The sequence below is a fragment of the Balaenoptera physalus genome, assembly GCF_965194825.1.
Source record: "Balaenoptera physalus genome assembly, chromosome: 9".
In the NCBI taxonomy this organism is placed as follows: domain Eukaryota; kingdom Metazoa; phylum Chordata; class Mammalia; order Artiodactyla; family Balaenopteridae; genus Balaenoptera; species Balaenoptera physalus.
The window spans coordinates 32,122,769-32,144,896 of NC_138888.1; the positions used below are offsets into that span (position 1 = coordinate 32,122,769).

General features: G+C 39.3%; 2 protein-coding genes across 26 annotated transcripts in view; one reads left to right on the forward strand and one right to left on the reverse strand.

The window, feature by feature from the left end:
• Positions 1-2,179, forward strand: part of EPB41L2 (erythrocyte membrane protein band 4.1 like 2) — a 214,170-nt gene extending 211,991 nt beyond the window's left edge. For all 25 annotated transcript variants that reach the window (XR_014267271.1, XM_082474499.1, XM_082474506.1 and 22 more), the window contains one exon: positions 919-2,179. The gene's annotated coding sequence lies outside the window, so the exon portion shown is untranslated. The remainder of the gene's footprint in view (positions 1-918) is intronic.
• On the reverse strand, positions 1,146-20,230 carry SMLR1 (small leucine rich protein 1). Its single transcript, XM_082475046.1, has 2 exons — positions 12,852-20,230; positions 1,146-8,114 (listed from the first exon to the last, which is right to left on the reverse strand). The coding sequence occupies exons 1-2, from the start codon at positions 12,982-12,984 to the stop codon at positions 8,029-8,031; spliced, it is 219 nt and encodes a 72-aa protein (XP_082331172.1). The 5' UTR covers positions 12,985-20,230; the 3' UTR covers positions 1,146-8,028.
• Positions 20,231-22,128: the final 1,898 nt, after the last annotated feature.

Below are 22,128 nucleotides of genomic sequence, written 5' to 3' on the forward strand. Positions count from 1 at the left end.
TATCCCTTGGTGCCGACTTGCAGATCTATATCCCTAGTGCTAAGACCACACCCGGGCTCTAGGCCTATTATTCTCCTTCTATTTTTGAGGTCCCAGACTCTAAACCTGACAGTGTCCTCTGGTACTTCCAATCAAATCCAAGCTCTTCCTCTCCTGGGCTTGTCATGCCTTCTGTGAACTGGCCACTCCTGGTTCCCTGACCTGTCTCCTGCCTCTTGTACTGAGGTCATTGCAGTAGATGGACAGTTGGCTGTTTTGTTTTTTGTCTGAATGCTCTTTCTGAATTCATTATTTTTTGTCTATTAGATCCAGCTCATACTTCTCAGCCTGTTATTAAAAAAGTAGGCCCAGTATTTTTTTCTTGGCTTCTATTACTCACCATACCAATACTTAGCTTCCATAACTTCCATTTCTCCACTGTCCTATCCCCTCCACCCCACCCCATTCATTCCTGTCCTCCACCCCATACATCTGTATACTCATCTTACCTATCAGGTACTTTCTCACTTCCTTGCATCTTTCCTCATTCTGTTCTCCCAACCTGAGGCAGCTTTTATTCATTTCAATGAAGTCAAAATTACTTTTTCTTCTTCTTTGAATCTAACTTTAAAACCTACATTGGTTTCTCTTTTTTTTAGATTTTTATTATATGAATTACCTCTGTTTTATAGTTAACTTTTTGGTCAGATTCTTATTTGCCACTTGTTTCTCGTGTGCTAGTCAATCCTTCAGGTATTTTAAGGCCCTCGGGTAGATCAGGCTCTCATGCTTGTGTTCTGGTAAAATACTGTTTACTGTAGAAACAGGCAGATGGGAACGGTTGATTACTTGATTTGGAATTTGGTGAATCTTACTTACATTTTTTTCCCAAGCCTGTCTTTGGAATATTTAAGCCTTGTCTCTTTTTTTTCCTCCTAGAAATTCATTTTATAGACAACATTCAACTTTGTGAACCTGAAAAATTTTGACCATTCCAAGTCTTAATGCCACACCACTGCTCCAGCGAATTTATACTACGACTGGTAACAATGGCCAGAAGCCTGAAGAATTAAAATGCCAACACCAAACCTTACCTTAACAGCTCTGGTCTATACCGTTCCCCCGCATTTTAATATATTATTTTGTTTTATAACCACTTCTAAATATTCTTGGTTATTTCTTTTCTTTGTTTTTTTTTTTTTTTAGTTAGAGAGTTTCGTTTTTTGTTTCCTGTTTACTTTGTGTACAACTACCTGCTTTCTGTGACTCATTTTGAGCAAATGATAGTGAACAAAGCCAGCCCCAGCTGGTAAGGTGCTGTTCACTGGAACAGGTGCTGTTGTGCGGAAAGGAGACTCTGTGACTAATTCCGATAGTGGCTTTCCTTCTTCCGGATGCTTCCCATTGAGTTCTTACAAGTCAATATTTACAGAGTTCTCAGTTTGCAGTAAATATACTTGTATGAGAAAATATTAATGCAGATTAAAGGCGTTTCTTACATCGTGAAAATTTTCTAATGTTTGAGAATTTCATTGGGGCTATTTTTTGATATTGAACCCTTTTGACTTTCAGTACCGTGACTTTTTACTTTTAGCGGAAAGTCCGGGAATCTCCAAACTGGAGAATTATGATGAAGTTCACTGACCACGCACTGTGTTTAGAGGCCCTGTTGCACCACAGTGCCGGTGCTTCTCAGACACGGGCTCTTCGGCAGCATTCCAGAAATAGGAGGGGAGAGAAAGCGATATCTTCCCTCCTACTAAAATATTCAGGCAGCTTAAAAACCTTAGTGCTTTCTTTCTTAACATGTCCAAATTTCAGTACTTCCCATTATTTGAACACTCGTGTAGAACACTTTGCTTTGTATTAAACCTCCTTGTCTCCACGTAAAACTGACCTTTTGTTATCGAGCAGGTATATCTCTTTCAGATAGCATGGTGATCCACACAGGTGTGAGGTTGCCAGGGCGAGGAGTTAGGGCCATGGTGGTTTTTTGACGGTTGTAAGAAGGCTACACCATTTAAAGCTGACACCAGAGACCTGATAGGGACTTATTAACTGTATTGAACAGTCTTTCTTTTGCTTTGGCCCTATGTATAGTTATGATGCCAGATTAGATTCCTAGCAGCTTCAAGTTGTATTAAATGATATTTTGCTTTCTGTAATACTGTTATAAAATAAAGTTTGTTTATTCTCTAAACTTGTCACTTCTCTTTTTATGAAGGTTTAAAAAGATGAGCTCGAGTCATACTGTCAGTCAGAAGTTCTAGTATTTTGTGGGATGTAGCATTTTTAAAATCTGTTATTCAGATGGTTTATAATTTCATGCTGCTGCCAGCATCACCAATTTCAAGTGGCTAAACCAATGTCGAATGTTTGTAAATCTACTATTAAGAATGCCAGTTCCTTCTGCCTGGTTACATAATCCACCCCAGTTTGTACAAGTTCTCCAAGGCATATTTTTGCTTGTTTTCTTTGTGTATTTTTTGTTCTGTTTCAGGAAATACCTTAGCTGCACCATCTGAAACCTGGTCCTCGGCTTCAGTTTTGCTTAGCAGTCCAGTGGGTCTTAGTGCATCAGGCAGAACGGGCTCTGCTGAGGGCTGCGTCCATGTCTCATCAGGATGGTTCATTGTGAAGCTTTTGCCCAGACACATGAGATGAAGTGCTGGATTTTCTTTCAAACGTTAAAAGCATTATATAGCAAGTGACCAACAGGGTGTGGTATATTCCATCTAAAACGTTCTGTAGAATGTCTTTCCCTAGTTGTTTAAAGTGAGCATGTTAAATATAATTTGCATGACTGTCTTCTTTGGGATCAGTTCCCACTGAATTATCTCTCACCTTGTGAAAGATCTTTCTCACTTTGTCTAGAATTATTACAAAAACAATTCCTCTCTGGGGAAGCATATCTCAGCAAGCCAAGCCTTAGAAATATTATGGAACCAAATGTGACTCTGTAAATATAATTTTCATCAGAAAGTGTGTATGTATAACATTTGTATTTAAAGCAGAGGTTGATCTGTCAGGGTTTTTTGAGAACCATATCCTTCCACATGGAAGGAAGTGATAGGAGGTAAGTATGTCTATAGTAGCTCCAGTGGAAGAGGAAATGCATTGTTCAGGCCGGGCTCAGTTTTATCAGCTGAGATGACAAGGACAGAGTTTGGGGTCCCAGAGACATCTAAAGTATCTGTGGGGTCTTGGTATCTGAAGAGCAGCTGAAAACAGTGTTGATCATGCCACCTGTGACTATGGCAGCAAGACTGTCTATTTTAGTATTTTGTATTTCTTGCAAAATAATTCTCAGGATGTTATAATCTCATTCTGTGAACTGAGCGTTCAAAACCCCAAGTGATAGAATAAGAAAATAGGTCAACAGCGTTCACTGCCATGAGACGTCCAGGCGCTAATCGTTTATCTTAAGTCAAAAGCAATATAATTTGGGGGTGATAAGCAATAATTCCTTTTAGTTGTATAGGGTTTTTATGAGTATTTCACATAAACCTTCCAGCGATCCTGTGTGGAACATGGGAAACAGAGCAATTCATTTTCCACAGGCCACAGCAGGATAAAAAATGAGGTTGTTAAAAAAAAATGTATAGAGTTGGTGAATTTTGGGCATTTCACTGTTGTGAGTAGCTTCTGTTTCCCTTTATGATGCACGTAGCATTCCTCACTGCATAGGCCACAGTTCATGGAGTGATCATCCCCAGGACTCCGGCAGTGAAGCAAACTGTAGCATAACGACTGCCCAGCATGGACTTCATTACGTTTTCCCCTTACTTATGGATAAAATTGTATAGTGTCTGAGAACATCATATAATTGAGAATTAAAAATAATAGGATAAGGAGGAGTGAGTCGTGGTTTAGGTGAAACAAGATTGGCCATGAGTTGATGATTGCTGAAGCCAGGTGGCAGTAAATGGGGGTTCGTTATATCATTCCGTTAGAATATTCCATGGTAAAAGACTAAAAAATGCCATAAAGCCCCATGATTTTGAAAAAAGGTCCTGTCTCCATGTACTGTGAGGTAGTACATTGCTCTTCCGGGTGTGGTGCTCTGGTCAGTTTCCAGCAGAGCCTTAACGCACTTGCGCTAGAGAATAGGACCGGGGTCTACGAGGGCTTGTACAGATCCTTGCATGCACGTGCACCTGTTCACGTATTTGCCGGGATTAGGCCACGATGCGGAGCTGGCCCCAGAAGAGAACACGGTCAGCTGGCAAATCTGAGGTGTCAAACTCCTGACCCTTGGCCACAGGGTCAAAAACACTGACCCTTTGTATAGTCATGATGCCCAATTAGGTTTATAGTAGCTTCAAGTTGTATAAAATATTTTGCTTCAAAAACACTGGCTTCAGTGCTTCGTGACCACCTAGAGGGGTGGGATAGGGAGGGTGGGAGGGAGATGCAAGAGGGAGGAGAAATGGGGATATATGTATACGTATAGCTGATTCACTTTGTTATACAGCAGAAACTAACCATTGTAGAGCAATTACACTCCAATAAAGATGTCAAAAAAACAAAGAACAAACTGGCTTCAGACTCCTACAGATGGGTGTTTGCCCTACTCTGAGTAACTGAACCATGTGACTTCAGTGAAGGTACTTAAACATCTATACAGTGAGGGTAGTAATACATCCCAGTGTAGGGGTATTCTCATGGTTAGATGAAGTAAAAATGTATAAAGTGCCTAGTGGAGCTCCTGGCACAATAATGCCCTCCAAAAAAGCGATCGCTATGAATACTAACAGCACTGTGCATGAGTTAACCCACCAAAGGCAAGTTATGGGAGATACTGCCAGTCTGAGCTGTGTTCTTGTGAGAACTTTACAGAGTAGAACTCTGTACCCTTAGGAACTAGGTTACTTGGGAAGCCTGTGGGAAGGTTTTGGCTTTGAAGTTGTGTGGACCCAACTTCCTTGTGAGCCCTGCAGTGTCAGGAACCCCTTATGGTCTACTCATTCTCTGCTGTATGGCAACTAAGGTGGCTAGTGTAAGACAGCACAATCCTTTCCTAAGACGGGCTGCAGGCTTCCTAACCACAGATTCTTTGATGGACTTCGAGGGGCTAGGCTTTCCCACAATATATACAAAATCATGGGTATATGCATGTTTCCTACAGAAAAAAAAGATTCCTATCTTTAATTAAATTCTCAAAAGGCTTCTTTATTACCTAAATAAAGGTTAGGAATCTCTGCTCTTTAAGAATCTAGGTTTTGGAATATGGATTTGAAAATTTTTTTAATGGAAAGAATTTCAATCTGGTGTTAATTATAAATAAAATTTCTTGAATACATATTTCCTGTTTATGTTCTGCCAGGGTGAATGCCTTTGCGTAAATTCTGATAAACTCAAAGGCCTCTTCTGATTAGCATACTAATTATAAAATCAGAAAGCAAGACTCAAGAGCATTTGTTTGGAAAATTCTAACATTTTATAAACAAGTGAGAAAATTGATTTCCAAAATGTGTTTAACCGTTATGAACTCTTATTTCTGAGATAACAGTTTTGCCAAAGAACTTAAGAGTTCAAGGAAAAGCTGTTGGTGTGTGAATGTGCTTATCTGTTCTCAATTTTCCAGTTGCTACTAAATTATATCTAGAAAAAACTGTTGGCTGTTACCTGGTCAGATTACTTAGAAGTTTTTTTTTTTTAAGGGTCGTAAATAATACTTCAGAGAACATGATGTATGCCCTTCCTTGCTCCGTTTTCTGTTTTATCAACGTGTATAAGCTCAGAATGTGAAGCAGCGGTCATGGACTTGTAGTGTCCCAATGCCAAATTTCCAAATTACCAACATAGTTAACGAGAGAGATATTATTAACAATTTTAGGTTAGCTCTGTAAAAAAAAATTTTTTTTTCATTGAATAAATGGCAATGTAACAGAACTTACAACACCCGTTAAAGTATTTTATTGAAGGTCTCATGTTGGGGAAACAGAATTGGGAGTTCGTTCAGATACTAGAACATTAGAAATAAGGTTAGGAAGTGTTGAGGTGAAACCACTTAGGAACATTTTTGGCCCCTGATGAAAGGCTTTGGAGCACAGGAGGAAACATTGTGTAGGATGAGGTAAGGAGCCCACCAGCCTGGTCTAGGTGGCAGCAGCAATGACAAGGAAGCAGGCAGTCCAAACCGGAAGGAACTCTTACCCTGGACTTTGAGCAGGTGGAGAGCAGAGACGTGACCGGGCAGCTGATGGGCTGCGCTCTGTGAGGGACTAGTCAAGTCCAGTACAGTGCCTTCAAGCAGGTGGTAGAAAACCCCTGGGACTTGGTCTCTCTGTAGGAAAACTAACGTTTCTGTTCCTCTCTACACATAAAGAGCATTCATGACTCTACTCATGATTTCAATGGACATTCTTTGTACTCTCATTCAGCAGCAACAAAGGAATCAGGTCTTGCTTTACACAACTTGTTTATGTTGAGAACATGTATGTTTCGAGCTCCTCTGTTACCATAGCAGCTGAGATGCGTTTTCCCTGGTAAGGCAGAGGTGGTGGAATGCATCCACCAGAGCCATCAGTCAGGCTTCTGTTGTGCCTGTTTCCAGAAGAAGGTAGAGCAAATCCTGGTGGCTGAGCCACAGATTTGGCCGGCAGCTGGGAGTACGATTCATCCTTTCCCCACCTTCTGTCCAAGAAAGCATTTTACATAAGCTGATTTCCACCAGAGGCTAAAAGGAGATCCCTCTCAGAATTGAAAGAATATTGTCATTCCTTCCATATGGCATGCACACTTATTCTAAATTACCTCAGTCTGGAAGCCCCAGGAGACATTTTCATTGTAATCAAATGCCATAAAATACAGAAATGAGTGTCTCCAGTTGAACAGTGAGTTTTATGTTATGCAAGAAGTGCAAATGGAGACTAATAACTCACTGGATGCATATGAAGAATTTGAGACTGGGGGAGGGGGAGAGAAACAGAAAATATCTGGCACTAGTGGCGCGTTCTTGCTTTGGGTCGGCCAAACAATCTTTTGCATGTTTGTATGTCACTGCAGAAATTGGTGCATTTCTTACAGGTGAACAAATTCATTATGTTTTATAAAGTTAATCAGTCTAACAGCCTGTTGGATTCATATGCAAACATAAGAATACAATCAGACTTACACTTAGGACATGTTAGGTGTCTTCTGTTAATGTTAGCTAGGAAAACTGTGAAGAGCCGGATAGTAATCACAATCTATTTGAACTACTACTTTGAATTAAATGTTTCTTTTCAGTTATCTAGGTTGGCTATTTGGGGTTCCCACTGAAAGAAGAATTGTGCTAGTGAAATGTTGACTTCTTTCTGTATTTAGAAATAGCTCCCCGATGTTTTGGTTTTAGAGGCAAAGTCTTGAGTTATTCTCCATATGAGTCCCATGAACTTTGTGTTCTTTCCTTTTCCCACCAAATTGCCAGTATTTCCAAGTCGTGTCATGCTGAAAACTACTTTCATGGTGATGCATACCGAGTATCGAGAGACTCTGCTTGTTTTGTGGTTTCTCACAATGATGATGCGATTTGTGAAAGCAATTGGGAAAAGGGGAGAAGCAAACCAAGGGCCAGAAATGATGCCTTAAAAGGTGTCATTTCAGTGTTGCCGAACTTCAAGGGGGGAAGTGGGAACTCTCACAGCAGGAATCCACAGGCGCTCATCTTTTGCTATTTATTTGATCTCTACCAGAGTATCTTCGCCTCCAAAGTCAGAATAATGCGGGCTTCCACGGGATTATGTAATAATGATGCTTAAGAATTTTAGTTTGAAAATAGTGCCCTTCAAAGTAGACATAGTCCTATACAAGTTAAAAAGTTACAATGTGCCTATCGCATAGAGCACATCCAACAAAATCTTACATTCTTGGGACTCGCCAAAGAACTGCTATTTAAGTCGAGTCTCATAGCTGTCCTCTTGAACCACTTTTCAGAACAAGCATCTTAGTATTCTTTTTGTCTTGCCATGGTTCTAGTTTATTAGCTATTTGCTAAGCCATTGACCGTTGCTGTCTGACCAGTAGAAATCGACTGTGCTTTAGCCATTGATCAGTCCCCAACAGTCACGTCCGTTTCTTTCTCTCGTACCGGGAAGAGCTAGCCTTACGATTGTGTTGGTGATCAGGAGTCTGTGACAGTTCTTCATTAACTGAAAGGAAAAATACCAGTTAATACTGTGGAGGCAGCTGAGTACTACTGGTCATTTACAACTCCTCAGGGGTTATTGGCCGGCATTTCTACCCTGGTGGCCCCAGCAAGTTACAGAAGTCATCATCATCAGAGCAAGTCCTATTGCAGGATCTCTCCTTTCCTCCTCAACCACTCCCAAAAGAAATATAAATGCTTATTTCTAAGGAGTGGTCCTGGTTAGAGAGGGCAAATTACCACTGTAATAAAAGGTGTTACATGCTAAGTATATTTTATATTCAGTAGATTGTGTTGATTAAATGTATTAAGGCTCCCACATTCAATAAGCATTTATTAAGCATGTCTATTACCCAAGACCCGGGGCTATGCAAATGAGCAAGATAGGGTTTCTGTCCTGCTCCTCCCCGCCAAAAATGTGTTTGGGTGTTTGTAAGTCTTTAGACAAGTCAAATTAGTCTCCTTTTTACCTTTTGGCATCTTTGACTGAAAACCGAGTGTCAACTTTTCACCACTTACATACTCCTTATCCCTTTAAAATATAGCTTCAGTTAAAGCTACTGAAATATTAAAGCTTATCAGTGATGTCCTAATTACTAAATCTGGTGGCATTTTCCAATCCCCAGTTTTCTTCCTCTGTAGCATTTGACACGAGCCCCCTTTCCATGACCTCCACCCCCAATCATACTCCTCCCTTTGGCTTTTATTATATATCATCTTTCTGTGTATTCTTATCTGCTCCTGTAGCTTCATGTGTTACCTCTCTGGCAATAGCAAATTTGAACTTTAGCCCTGAAATCCTGACAATTATCCTTTGAGATCTTCCTGGTACATCCAAAAAAAAAAAAATTTCTCTTCCTCACCACCACCAACATGCATAACTGAAACTATTTTTACTCTTAAAAGTTTATTTTCAGAATTATAATTAAATTATCCAAGCCAGAGACAAGGAGTTTATAATCTCATAGGAGATAATGTATTTTATAGAATTGAACCTGAAAATGTTCTTTTTGGTCCCCCACATCAAATCCCAGCAATTTATTCTTTGCCAGGCACTTTATATGCCATGTACTCTAGGACATGAGCACTCTCTCTGACCTTCTGTTCTTTTCTGATTCCACACTGCTTGTCATCTCGGTCGAGAGAGGGTATATATGCATTGGATGGTAACAGGTCTTAGGTTACATGAGGCTCAAGACTTAACAGCTAATGTTTCTTGATCACTTATGTGCCAGACACCGTGAAAAGCCTTTTCTCATTTAATTCTTGCAGTGAAATTATGTTGTAGTCACCAGTATTATTCTTACTTTACAGGTGAGCAAATGGAGGCATAGAGAAATCAAAATGAGGCAATTTGCCCAAGATCATAGAAACTGATGGATTCAGGATTCAATCCCAGGCAGTCTGACTCCAGAGCCCACATGCTCAGCCACTCAGTTTCACTGCCTTTCCACATAGATTATTGCTAGTTCAAAGGTATTGCTTGAGATAGCTCATGCCTTACATTATAGACTCACTGAAATATGAGTAACTTCTTCCCTCTTATTCTTAATTACTGAAGGCTAACTGCACAACAGGTGCTTTGAATGAGGAGCCAGGATACAAATTCTAGAGTGAAAATGGGTGACCTGAAATAATGACGTTGAAAGAAGAGAACTAGAAAATGGAAAACTAGGAGAGAAAGCAAGAGAAAACCCATCATTCCTCAATGAGTTATACCTACCAAGTGAATCAAATGTCTGTGCCAGGCGCAATGAAGAGAGCTAGAGAAATAATTTATCCTTCTCCTGAAAGAGCTTGCAATTTGTCCATCATTTCATTTTAACAGGTCTGTTAAGGGCAGTGCAGAGATTAGACAGGTGAGATTAGCCAGGTGGCCGTGAAAACATCTGAGTTTGTAACTGTAGAATATTCTGCAGGCCATGAAGTTTTCCTTCTTGGGCCACAGGTGAAGAAATGTAATCTTCTTGACTCAGAGCTAAGACTTTATGCAGAGGAATCATCATCATCAGTAATTAGCCCTGTTACAGAAAGAGATTGGTCGAGTCCCCTCAAAACTTTTGTAAAATTCTTGCCTTGTTTAATTCTCCCACTGTTGGCTCTCATGTTAGTGATGTTTATTTGCCTGGGCCAAGAGGATTCCTCCATTCAACAGATACCTACTGAACACCTACTCTGTGTTCAATACTCCAGGGGTAGTGTTTTGGCTGAGAAGGCTAGCTCTGGAGCCAGACAGCCAGGGTTCAAATCCTGTCTCTACCATTTTCTCGGTGAGTGACCTTTGGTAATTTACTTAATTTTAAGTAAATTTTATATAATTAATTTTATTTCCAAATAAAGATCAATAATTTTATCTTTAAGTTTAATAATAGCTACTAGATATATTTTAATAATAGTTATTATAATGACACAAACACTGCCTTCTTAGAATTTATAAGTCAGCAGGTGTCATAATGACCAACAGTTGTTCAGAACAGGCACTGTTAAGAACCTTACGTGTATTGCCTCACTTAATCCCCACACCAACCCTACAGCTATGTCCTGCTATTATTTCTATCTCACAAGTGAAGAAACTGAAGCTTCAAGAGATTAGGTAGTGTGGCCATTGTTACAGACCTGGAATTCAAACCTCCATTTGGTTTGACTCTGTCATCTGAGATCTTAACAATTTCACTCTGCCAACCCTTAACTTACTCTTGACTTTTAGAAATACTTATCTGTTTCCTTTTGGATTGCCGACTATCAAAACATACATATAAAGTTCAGTGAGAGATGCCTAGCCACGCTGTACATTTTCCATACTTTAGTTAACTGTTTTAGAATGTCAATTGCTGAAGGCCAGAACCTGATCGCTTACCTGACCTTATTTTACATCTAGCTTCATACAAAAACTTTCAGGCATTCAAGAGACACAATTTCTTTTCCGTAGTGACTATTTTTGGCAATGTTGGTTATTTTAGCAAGCAATTTGTTTATGATCAGGGTGATAGTATTTTGAGCGGCACTGAAAGTAGCAGTATAGGAATCTCAGGACTTGGGGAGGTAAGATAATCAAAACTTCCACCCGAGGAGAGGTGACATGTCCCTGGCAGTGGTGGATGAAGGGTTTGGTGATGGAAAGTTCAAGACTCAGACCTCCACTTTAAGAGCTACTCCTCAAGGCAACTGACACAGATTGAAGAGTGCAGGATGTTAGAGAATTTTCTTTCTTCCTTTGCGAGAAGATTGATGTTCTCTACATACTAATTAAATTTACATGCACCATTACCTCCTAAGCCTTGAAGTGTGGGGATTAATGATGAGTGATTATGATACCGTCACATGCTTTCCATCACATCTTAAAATGCCTCTCTTGCCTGAAGGACTAGGATGTATGAGGTAGGCAAGATGACTTTCTGTTTCAGGATGCAGGAATCTGGGGTTCTGTGAACACACTAGTTTATCTGTCAACGTCCCTTTCTTTACAGGGACAAAATAGGAATGATTACACTTGCCATAACCCTGGTTGCAAGTTTAATGACATGACATTTGACCATCTGTTTACAGTTTTTAAGTGGGAGCTGCTAAATAGAGATTCAAACTGGTGATATCTTATTTGGGGCCAAGTGTTCTAATTTGCCCTCAAACTGGAGAGAAGATATTACTACTTGCCCTTAGGAAAGCAGCTACAGAAAGAACTATAATTTTAAAAACCACATGTTCTCAGGGTTTTTTTAATAAGAAAGGAAAATTTGGAATTAAAGGGAGCACATCCGCATAAAAATGAAAACATGCCTAGTCTAAGGTTATCTGCTAACACTGGAAAATGTAATCAGGAAGAAGGATACACAGATCCCATTGGGAGAGGAAGGAAATATGAGCAAAGGATGGTTTGAGGGAGGGGTTTTCAAATTTGTTTTTAGTACTTTAATGACATCATCCAACTTAAGAAATATTACTGGTTTTTGATACTGCTAAAATAGCTATTAACCTCTCGTATTAATCTAACATTTGTTGGTACATTATTAACACGTAGTCTATCAAATCACAGTGCAGTTTCATTCATTTCAATTACAGCGGAATAAGCAGGCTCAATCCAGGACCCAGCTTCTCATGTCCCAGTCACTTTAAGCTTCCTGAGGGTTTTGGTTTGGTTTGGTTTGGTTTGGCTTTGGTTTTTTTTTTTTGTTTTTTTTTTTTTTATCTTAAGACCCCAGTTTCATGGTAAATTTACATCATGCCATCAAATATCTATTAAGGCTTGACATTTGCCAAACACTGTGATAGCACAATGTTGGCACATTTCCTTAGTAGAAGCTCAGTGGATGAGGAGTGAGTGCACACACACTCACAGGAACACACGGGCACGTGCACGCACACACACACGTACCTGTCAGGTTGAGACGGCAGACCAAGAAACACATTGTAATGTTTGTGAATCTATCGGCCTGAGAGACAGAGACAAGCAATCACATGCCCAAATTGCTGATTCACAGCTTGCCTGTCCACAAGGGGCTGCAGTTAAGGGTGCCCAGGGCAGGCCTTCAGAGCCTAGCACGTCATCCACATTGCTGGAAAGATCAAATTTTGCCACGTTCACCACGGAAGATATCTTAAGGGGGGTGCTTATTGAGAAGCACCTACATATCAAAAAGATGTGTGGCTCCAGGCCTTCCAGAAAAATGGGCGGTACATGGACTTGTTCCAAATGTGTGCCATGGGAAAGGAATCTAACCCCGGCCTTGTGTGGCTTCTTACTTACCCTCCATCAGCTTGATCCTGAAGTAGGCAATGAGAAGGAACAGCAGCAAAGTCACGGGCAGGAAGATGCCCGAGAACAGGAACCAGCCTGGGAGCTCTCGCAGGAACTCCGACAGCACGGGGCTCATTGCCATATCACACAGCCCACCGGTCCCCCCTCAACCCCGGGCCGGCGGGGTTCGCACCCAGGTGAGGGCAGCTCCGCTGAGTCCACACTTGTTTTCTTCTGGGGCTCTGGCCTTTGCTCAGCACATCTCAGTGGAACTTTTGGTGGACTTTGCTCTATTTAAACAGCCCCATGAATTCTGAGAGGATTGCTGGCAGGTTACTCTGTAACTCAGCTACAAAGTGTAGAGGAATTGAAAGGTGATTCTCCCAGGCCATTCCAGAGATGAGTATTTATCTGGCAAGGTTGGGAATGACACCAGGAGACCTAAATTTCTTTGTATTCAGTTTATCTGATATGAAAAGTACCTGACTTTAAGCAAACCTCCTTGTATATATTCTACCAATATATGCCCAGACGTAGGAAGAATTTTTCCTACATTTTCTAAATTTCAGAGAAAATATTAATTAGTAGCTATGTTAATGTACCTGTGTCTAGAAAAAGTGAATTTTCCTTCATACATAGTTTATACAACGAATAGCAAGGAAGGAGAAACAATATTCTTTCCATACGTAAAAACTCTTCCTAATATGTCCTACTCTGAATGCTTTTCTGAGAGGTACACTGGTTTATTCAGTTATTCAACAAAAATTTAATTCTACTACAACCCAACCTCTTGACTAGATGCTGGGTGTACAAGAAAAAGTCATGGTACCTTCCCTCTGAGTGTGGAGGCAGACACAGAGACAGAGAATGGTCATAAGACATAACGGTGGAATGGATGGTAATACGGGCCCTGTTCCTTCTCCCCCCCGTGCATCGGTTTGTGCTTGCTGCTTTAGTAGCTGGCACTCCCAGCTGTGTCCTGCTCACACAGTCCTGTGGCCCACCCTTAGCAGTAGAAGGTGCCCCCTGAATGATAGTGTTGTGGCTGGTGTGGTAACTACCAAGTTTCTGGGAAAAGATTAAAAGGACAATAGACTATGTTGACACTGGTTTATAAACTGAGTTGAGTTGCCATCCACTGCTTTAGTGAAAAAATTGTGAAGATACTGGTCTACTAAACTAAAACCAACTAAAAAATCCTTTCTATCATTAAAAGGTGTCCTGGAGAATTTGGAAAATTTGGGGAGGGAGATTGGCATCCACCTCCGTGGGTTGATTTCTCTTCTCATGTTGTTACCCTGTCCCCCATGGCTACTTGGGTGAGTGGCTGCCCTATCAAGCTGCTGTCAATGCCTCCTGAGTTCTTCCATCAAGGGTTTTGCATGGCCATGCTGTAAAGTCAGCACCCTAATCTATAAAACAATAAGAATGGGGAGGGTCTCTGGGATGCCTAGCTGGCTTCCTAAGCAGTAAACAGTAAATAGATTTCTGTCAGATCTACCCCTACGTGTTTCATATTTTATGCTATTGTAAAAGGCGTTGCTTTTAAAATTTCAATTCCTGATGGTTTGTTACTGGTATTAAAGGTTTTCTTAATTTATTAAATCTATCACATCACTGGGAACTTTTAGCAGATTACATATTAGGATTTGTTAAACACCCTTTAGAGCTTAAGAACTTTTATCAATAAAAGCTCTTTTCCAAATTCACACTGGTTGCTTGGGTTAAGTAGGCCTAGCAGGTAGAAGGATAGAGATGTTTGAAACACTGGTAATCAGTCTATCTGATTGACCAGAATTTGGGGTGGGGTTCCATAGAGTGTGCAATATGCTACCACAATGACAGCAGATTCTTTACCTAGCTTTTTACCATGTGGTGGGAGTAATCATTAATGTCACTGGAAAATGTACATCTGTGAAAATAGAAGGACATGTTACATTTGGGGTTAAATTCTCCTGTTGACTTCCTTAGTAGCAAATGAGCCCACTGTTGATTTACATGACAGTTTAAGGCACAAGTGATTGCAGATGTTGATGTGAGTTCCTAGGGAACTACTCTTATACCACCTATTATGCTCTTAGTGACAGCTGGACAAAAGCCTTTTTTAGATAACTGTGACCTATTGAAGGTGATACCAAAACCACCAGGCCTCTGATTTGGATTCTGTATTCATCTGAATAAGCCATAAAGGATGACTCATTCCAATGACATGGCGTAGAGCGGTGAAGGTTCTGAAGTCCATCAGTGGAAGGTGCCAAAGTTCCGTTGACTGATATCTGGAGAATCAAATTATGTACAGCTGCAGAACCAATACAAAAAAATAAATACAGATGAAACTAACAAATTTTAAATGAAGTGCTCTGATTTAATTATATGGGTGATGTTTTGCTGATGAAGCACTGCTCACTGTAAATGTAGTAATGACTGCTCCAGTGTGGGCCTTTTGGGTAGGAAAGCCTATATTCTCTGACCCTTGTTAACTGCCCTTCTGAACTTGGCTCATTAGCCCATGTCAATTAAAGGAGTATCACTTGGCACCAGTACTACAGTCAACACAAAAATAAGGGCTCTGAAATCGTGTGGCAGTCGTAGGTTATAAGGTACTCTTTCAATAAAAAGATAGATATGGAAGTGACAATGAAGAATTTAAATTCTTTGTGAACTTTGAGAAAAGGTCCACAGGTCTTCATTTATTCATATTTCAAGTAACAAATATTTATTGAGGGTTTAACATGTGCCCTGGAGGCACTGATTTGGGGCTGTGAACATAATCATGGATGACAAAGTCTCTGTCTTTATGGAACTTCCATTCCAGTGGGGTGTAGTAGTATACACCCCAGGGGGTAGTATAAACACTTCCCATGTTCTATCTCATTATAGTCTTATAACAAAGCCTTTGAAGTAAGTACCAATTCTGTAAAGCCCACGGAGCTTTCATAACTCATCAGTGATCACACGACTAGAAAGTGACACAGTTGGAATTTGAACCCAGACCCCAAACACTTATCCATTATATTCTACTGCCTCTCAACCTGCTAGAGATATAGTGTCAAGTCATGATAAGTGCTCTGCAGAAAAAAAAAAAAAAGCAGGACAAGGAGAGAAGAGACTAACAGGAAATGTTACTTTTAGGTGGGTGGTCAGGGAAGGAGTACTAGCCTGATAGAGCTGCTGTAACAAAATACTACAGACTGGGTAGCTTAAACAACTGAAATTAATTTTCTCACAGTTCTGAAGACTGGACATCCAAAACTGAGGTGCTAGCAGGGCTGGTTTCTGTTTAGACCTCTCTCTTTGGCTTGTAGATGACTGGTTTTCTTCTTGCTGTGACCTCACATGGCCTCTTCTCTGTGCTCGAGAACCACTGGTTCTCTTCCTTTCCTTATAAGGGTACCAATTGTATCGGATTAGGGTCCCACCCTTATGACCACATTTAACCTCAATTACCTCCCTAAAAGGCCCTATCTTCAAATATACTCACGTTGGGGGGTTAGGGCTTCAACATATGAATTTTGGTGAGGTAATCAATTCAGTCCATTACAGAAGATTTCTCTGAAAAGCAGACTTTTGAGCAGAGTCTTGAATGAGAAGAAAGATGGAGCCGTGAGCATATTTAGAGGAATGGAGTTTTAGGCAGAGAGAACAGCAAGTACAAAATTCCTGAGATAGGAATGTTTTTGGTGTGATAGGAGATGCAGAAGTAGGCCTACTGTGGCTGGAGCACATTGAGAAAGGGGAAAATTGGTAGAAAATACACTTTTGAGAAACTCTGATCTAGAAACATGACAACACTGACAGTCGCTCAAGAAAATGTGCCCACAGGGTGGTCTGTGAAACTAATTCTACCACATTTTATTAGGCATTGCTTGGAAAATGGTTAAATAAATGTAGAGAATACTGGGGTAAGATGATTTCTTTACTGCAAGGTTTCTTAGAGCCTTTAATTTGGTAGGGCGCATTGTGAATCCCCGAGAGGAATACAGCATGAGTCTTTCCCAAACTTACTGGACCATTGAGTCCTTGCTGCCAGGAGAATCTCAGGAGATCACGGTCTGCAGAACATGCTTTTGGGTATCGGCCATTAGGTAAGAAGATTTGTCTTGGTGCTCTGAGTATCAACCCTACCCTAAGTATCAACGTATAGGATTGGTATTCTTAGGTAGGGAATGGTGGATAGGAATCAAGTTATTCTGAGAAATTGTGGGGCTTTTTTACTTTAGTTTTTGTAAATTGCACTAGCACAGACTGGCCCCAACAATTCAAGAAGCATGAACATTGTCTGATTCATTAAATTCTCCAAGTGTCAGCCCATCTCACTTTACAAAGTTTCTTTGTTTATAGGAAAATGATCTTGTCTCATTCATGAAACTCTTTGCAAGTTTATTTTGTTCATGGGAAAATGGTCATTGGAACATGCCCACCTGACACAGTTTCTTTGTAATCCTGTCTTATTTGCGGTGGTGATACAAATTAGATGTTTCTGTTCATTAGCAATGGGCTGTGACAGGAGTGGGTAGCTCTCTGGGAGTAGTATAAGGATGAACGTTTGCACCCCAGGGTCTCCAGGGAGGGGAGGGCACTTTGACAAACCAAAAGTTACTTGTTACTTGAACATATTTAGAACATCAGAGATGGAAATTCTGTTCAATTCAGCTTTTCTCTCCATTCACCCATTATGATTTGGTCAATCAACATGACAAAATAAGATATAAAATAATCTCTTATTTTATATCTCTCATATAAATAAGAGATAAGAACAGAGACTGATTTATGCTAATTTGAGTTAATGAAGTTTAAATTTCAGCACCCCTCATTTGCCTGGACCCTTCCAAGACCCAGGGAGGAATACCGAAAATATACACACGTGGTGGTAGTTTTTGTAGAGTTTGCAAACAAAAGATATATTAGCTGCAATAGATATCTTTCCACTCCAGATGCCCGTCTTTCACACTCTTTATGTCAGGAAGTGTTGGAGCAGCCATGGAAATTTTGGGGACAGCTCTAGGGGGAAGATGAGTTGGGGACACATTTAATTTGGGTTGGTGGAAAGTTTATGTGTTTTGCTGTTGTTTCTGTATATAGTTAAGTTGTAGTTAGCTGTCTTAGTGTAGCAATGACTTTCAGGAGTACTCATCCCACCCCCTGTGCTATAATTCTTTGCATCGTGACCCAAATTTTCAGGGACAAAAGGTTGTATCACAATTTGAACATGTCCTATGCACTTAACTTCAGAAGTATGTGGGAAGTGGGAGAGAAATAGGATTTGAAATGTATGGGGCCAGAAGCTGCTGTGGAAAATTCTTCCAAATCTCATGCATGTAGAAGTATAAGTGGAAGATTTGATTTTTATTCCTGCTCAGTCAAGATGAAAGTTCTCTCCTTCAGTGTATACAGTTATAAACACAATATGCATTTTGGTGTTAATGGAGTAGAATAGAATTTGTCAGAACTCCTGTGTCTGAGGATGAAAACCGTCAGCAGTAATACTACAAACAGTAAGTGCATCTTTGTGTAATGTTGCACATTTTAAAGATCCCAAAGCACTGGGTTACATTTTAGGGTGTATGATAGATCTTGTCTTGACAAAGTGTGACAGTTCTGGACAAAAGAGAGTACTGAATTGGGACCTGAGGAAACCCGTGTTCCAATAACAAAACTACATGTATTTCTGAAAGTTCCAAGTGTGTAATATAAGGGAAATTTGATTATATGGTTATATAGCACAACATAATACAATGGCAATTAAGAACACATTTAATTCCTCTTGGAATTCCTTAATTTCAGATTATTTTTGTGTACTTCAAAATGATGGATTATACCAAAATTCAAATATGATGAGAGGGAAAGTTCCCAGTGGAGGCCAAAGTAAAAAACTGAAGGATTGACAGAAGCTCCAGAATGTAAAAAAATTTGCTTGTTATCTTTTTAAAAATTTGTAATTTATTTCTTTTCTCAGTCTACATAAATATTCACTTTCATCCAGTTTTTTGTGTTTGCAATTTTGTATTTTTTTCTCTGAAAATAGGGACCTTCAAAATGTATAAGCTTCAGACCTTTATTACCTGGGTCTGCTGCTGGGTAAGAAGAGAAATGTTCCAGAAGAATAAAGCCTGAGACAAGTACTGGAGAACCTTGCTCCAATTTCTCTAGTTTATGCTTCTTGCCATAATTTCAGGAGGCTGACCCCTTCTCATTGGTCTCTCTGGCTATTTAGAGGCTCTTAAAGGCAGTTCTAATTTAGGGGGAGGTGGTGAAAGTGATTCTGCAGACTCTATGTCAGAGACGAGCTTTACCCAAGCAAGAATTAAATTTAACCCAGATATCATCAATTGATTTTATGGGGTTTTTTTTTGTAAATTAAGACTCAGCCTTTTCCTGCAATATAATATTATGCTTAAATATACATCCCGGAGAAGATAATCCAGCGTAATGCCATTACACAGGTTTATAGCTGACCTTTGAAATCTAAATCTAAATTTTCTTTGAAAAAACCCCCACAATTTTGTTTCTATTTCCCTTTAGAAAAAAATCCTTGTGACTTCTGCAGTATCCAAACAGTAAATCTAGTGTTCATTTAAGTCTGAGAGTTTGCAGATGACTGACAAATCTATCGTTTTGCACAAGCCCTGCTTTCTGTCGGAGAGCTGCAGTTTAGAGATTCACTGCTACAACATAAGCGAAATTCTTTCCTTAGCAGAGTCGGTATAATGCACAAGTCTGTATTAATCACTAAGGGTAACCTAGAAGGCCATTACTAGAACTTTTGGCCAAGGTGGTAAGAGGAAAATAACAGCTGTTTGTATAAAGAAACTAGGAGCTCATTTGCACAGCTATTGGAGGCAATAGGGAGATTAATGCATGTTGTCAGTTATACAGGTTTAATTTGACTTGCGCTAAAATAGCATCAATACACATCACCCCTTTGCCATTCATTCCTTCTGAATGCTGATTAATTTACTCTCATTTCACCCTGACTGCTGCCAGGCAGTAATGAGTTGTAGCCATCTGGCAGTCCTATTTTATCTTGCCCATTGCCCCTAAAAAAAGCAGAGATGGGAACAGTCTTTTCCTGGGCGTCCATCCAGCTGCTCAGAGTTCCCAGCCCTCTTCTTGGGGAATGCAGGGCAGATATCCATCCAGACAGTGAATTCTTGAACTGGCACGTGGTTTTTGTGTTGAAGCTGGTGAGCCAAAGCCTCCTAATTTCAGTATTGGGAGGGATGTATAAGAGAGCCTGCATGTCAGAGTTAACAGTTAAGCCATGTAGAAAGAGATTTGTAAAGTACAGCTACTGCTATAAAGTGGTATTTTATAGATGCATAACAATACAATGTACACAGAGATAAGGCTCTTTACAGACATATAAAGCAATACTGTTAATAATGTCTTAACTCCTGAAAGAACAGGAAACCATCTGTCAATGTAGATTAAATTGACCGTTTCTAGAGTTTCATAGAAATGGAGTCTTACAGTATGTATGCTGTTGTGTCTGACTTTTTTGCTTAGCATCATTCATCCACACTGTTGCATTTTTCAGTAATTGATTCCTCTTTATTGGTGAGTAGTATTTCAGTCCATATCTATTCTGTATCACTATGGATATGCCATAATTTGTTTATCCATTCACCTGTAAATGGACATTTGATTTCCAATTTTTAGCTATTATGAATAAATTTGTGTACATGTCTTTGTGTGGACATATTTTTCATTTCTCTTGAGTAAGTACAGATTTGAGTAAGAACAGAATTTCTGGGTCTTATGGTAAATGTATGTTTAACCTTATAAGAAACTATCACACAGCCTTCCAAAATGATTATGCCATTTCACAATCTCACTAGCAATGAAGGAGGAGGATTCTAATTTTTCCACATTCTCACCAACACTAGGTATTGACATCTTAAAACACTTTTATCTGTGCTAATGAGTATGGAGTCCTATTTCATTATGCATTTAATTTGAATTTCCCTGTGTTTTAAAATATAGGTTTTATTATTATTCAGGTATAACAAGGTCAATAGATCAGGAAATGATTGCTGTAAGGGTCAGCAAGGACCTAAAATATTAAAACATAAAAAACAGAATAAAAAGGCATGATTAATACCCCTAATGACTAATGATGTTGAGCATTTTTTCATGTGTGTATTGGCCATTCATATAGCTTCTTTTGTAAATTGTTCAAATTTTTTGCCTATATTTTTATTGTGTTGCCTTCTTGAGTTATAACTAAATTCTTTATAAATTATGCACACAAGTCCCTTGTCAGATATTTGTATTGTGAATATTTTCTCCCATTCTGTAGTATGTCTTTTAATTTTCTTAGTAATGTCTTTCAAGGGGCTTAAGTTTGAAATTTTGATGAAGTCCCACTTAATTTGTTCTTTCACACTTTTTGTGTTTTATAGAAGAAATCTTTGCCTACCCTAAGATCATAATAATTTTCTCCTATGGTTTTTTGTTTGTTTGTTTTGTTTTATTGGTTTTTTTGGCCGTGCCACATAGCTTGCGGGATCTTAGTTCCCTGACCAGGGATCAAATCCTGTGTTTTTTCTAGAAGTTTAGTAGTTCTAAACATTGCATTTAAGTCTGTGATCCATTTTGAGTTAAATTTTTATACTGCATGAGGTAAGGGTCAACGTTCATTTTTTTCCCCAAGCAACATTTGTTGAAGAGACTTCCCTTTCTCCATTGAATTAAATTGGCATTTTAATTTTTATTGAAAATCAATTGACTATATATGTGGGGGTCTATTTCTAATTCTCTGTTCTGTTCCATTGATCTGTAGGTCTATTCTTCTGCCAACACCACATTCTCTTGATGACTTACTGTAGCTTTACAGTAAGTCTTGAAATCAGGAAGTGTAAGTCACCCAATTTTGAATCATTTGACTATTCTAAGTCCTTTTCTTTTCCAAAAAATTTTAGAATCAAATTTACAAAAAAAAAAAAAAACAAAACTGGCTGAGATTTTGATTGGAATTGTGTTGAATCTACAGATCAATTTGGATAGAATGACAATCTTAGTAGTATTGAGCCTTCCAGTTCATAAATATGGTCTATATTTCCATTTATTTAGCCTTTTGAATGTTCTCTCAGTAATCTTTTGTGGTTTTCAGAGTACAGGTTTGCATATATTTTATTTAATTTATTCCTAAGTATGTCATGTTTTGGATGCTATTATAAATGGAATTTAAAAAATTCCACTTCCAATTGTTTGCTGCTAGTATATAGAAATACAGTTAATTTTTTAATATTGACCCTGTATCTTAAAACCTTTCTAAACTTGCTTG

Bases quoted from the DNA above. Each gene is read 5' to 3' on its own strand.
- SMLR1 (XM_082475046.1), bottom strand. From the start codon at position 12,984: ATGGCAATGAGCCCCGTGCTGTCGGAGTTCCTGCGAGAGCTCCCAGGC. The intron at 8,115-12,851 runs GTAAGTAAGAAG...TTTTCCTTTCAG, and splicing joins CAGGATCAAGCTGATGGAGG to TTAATGAAGAACTGTCACAG.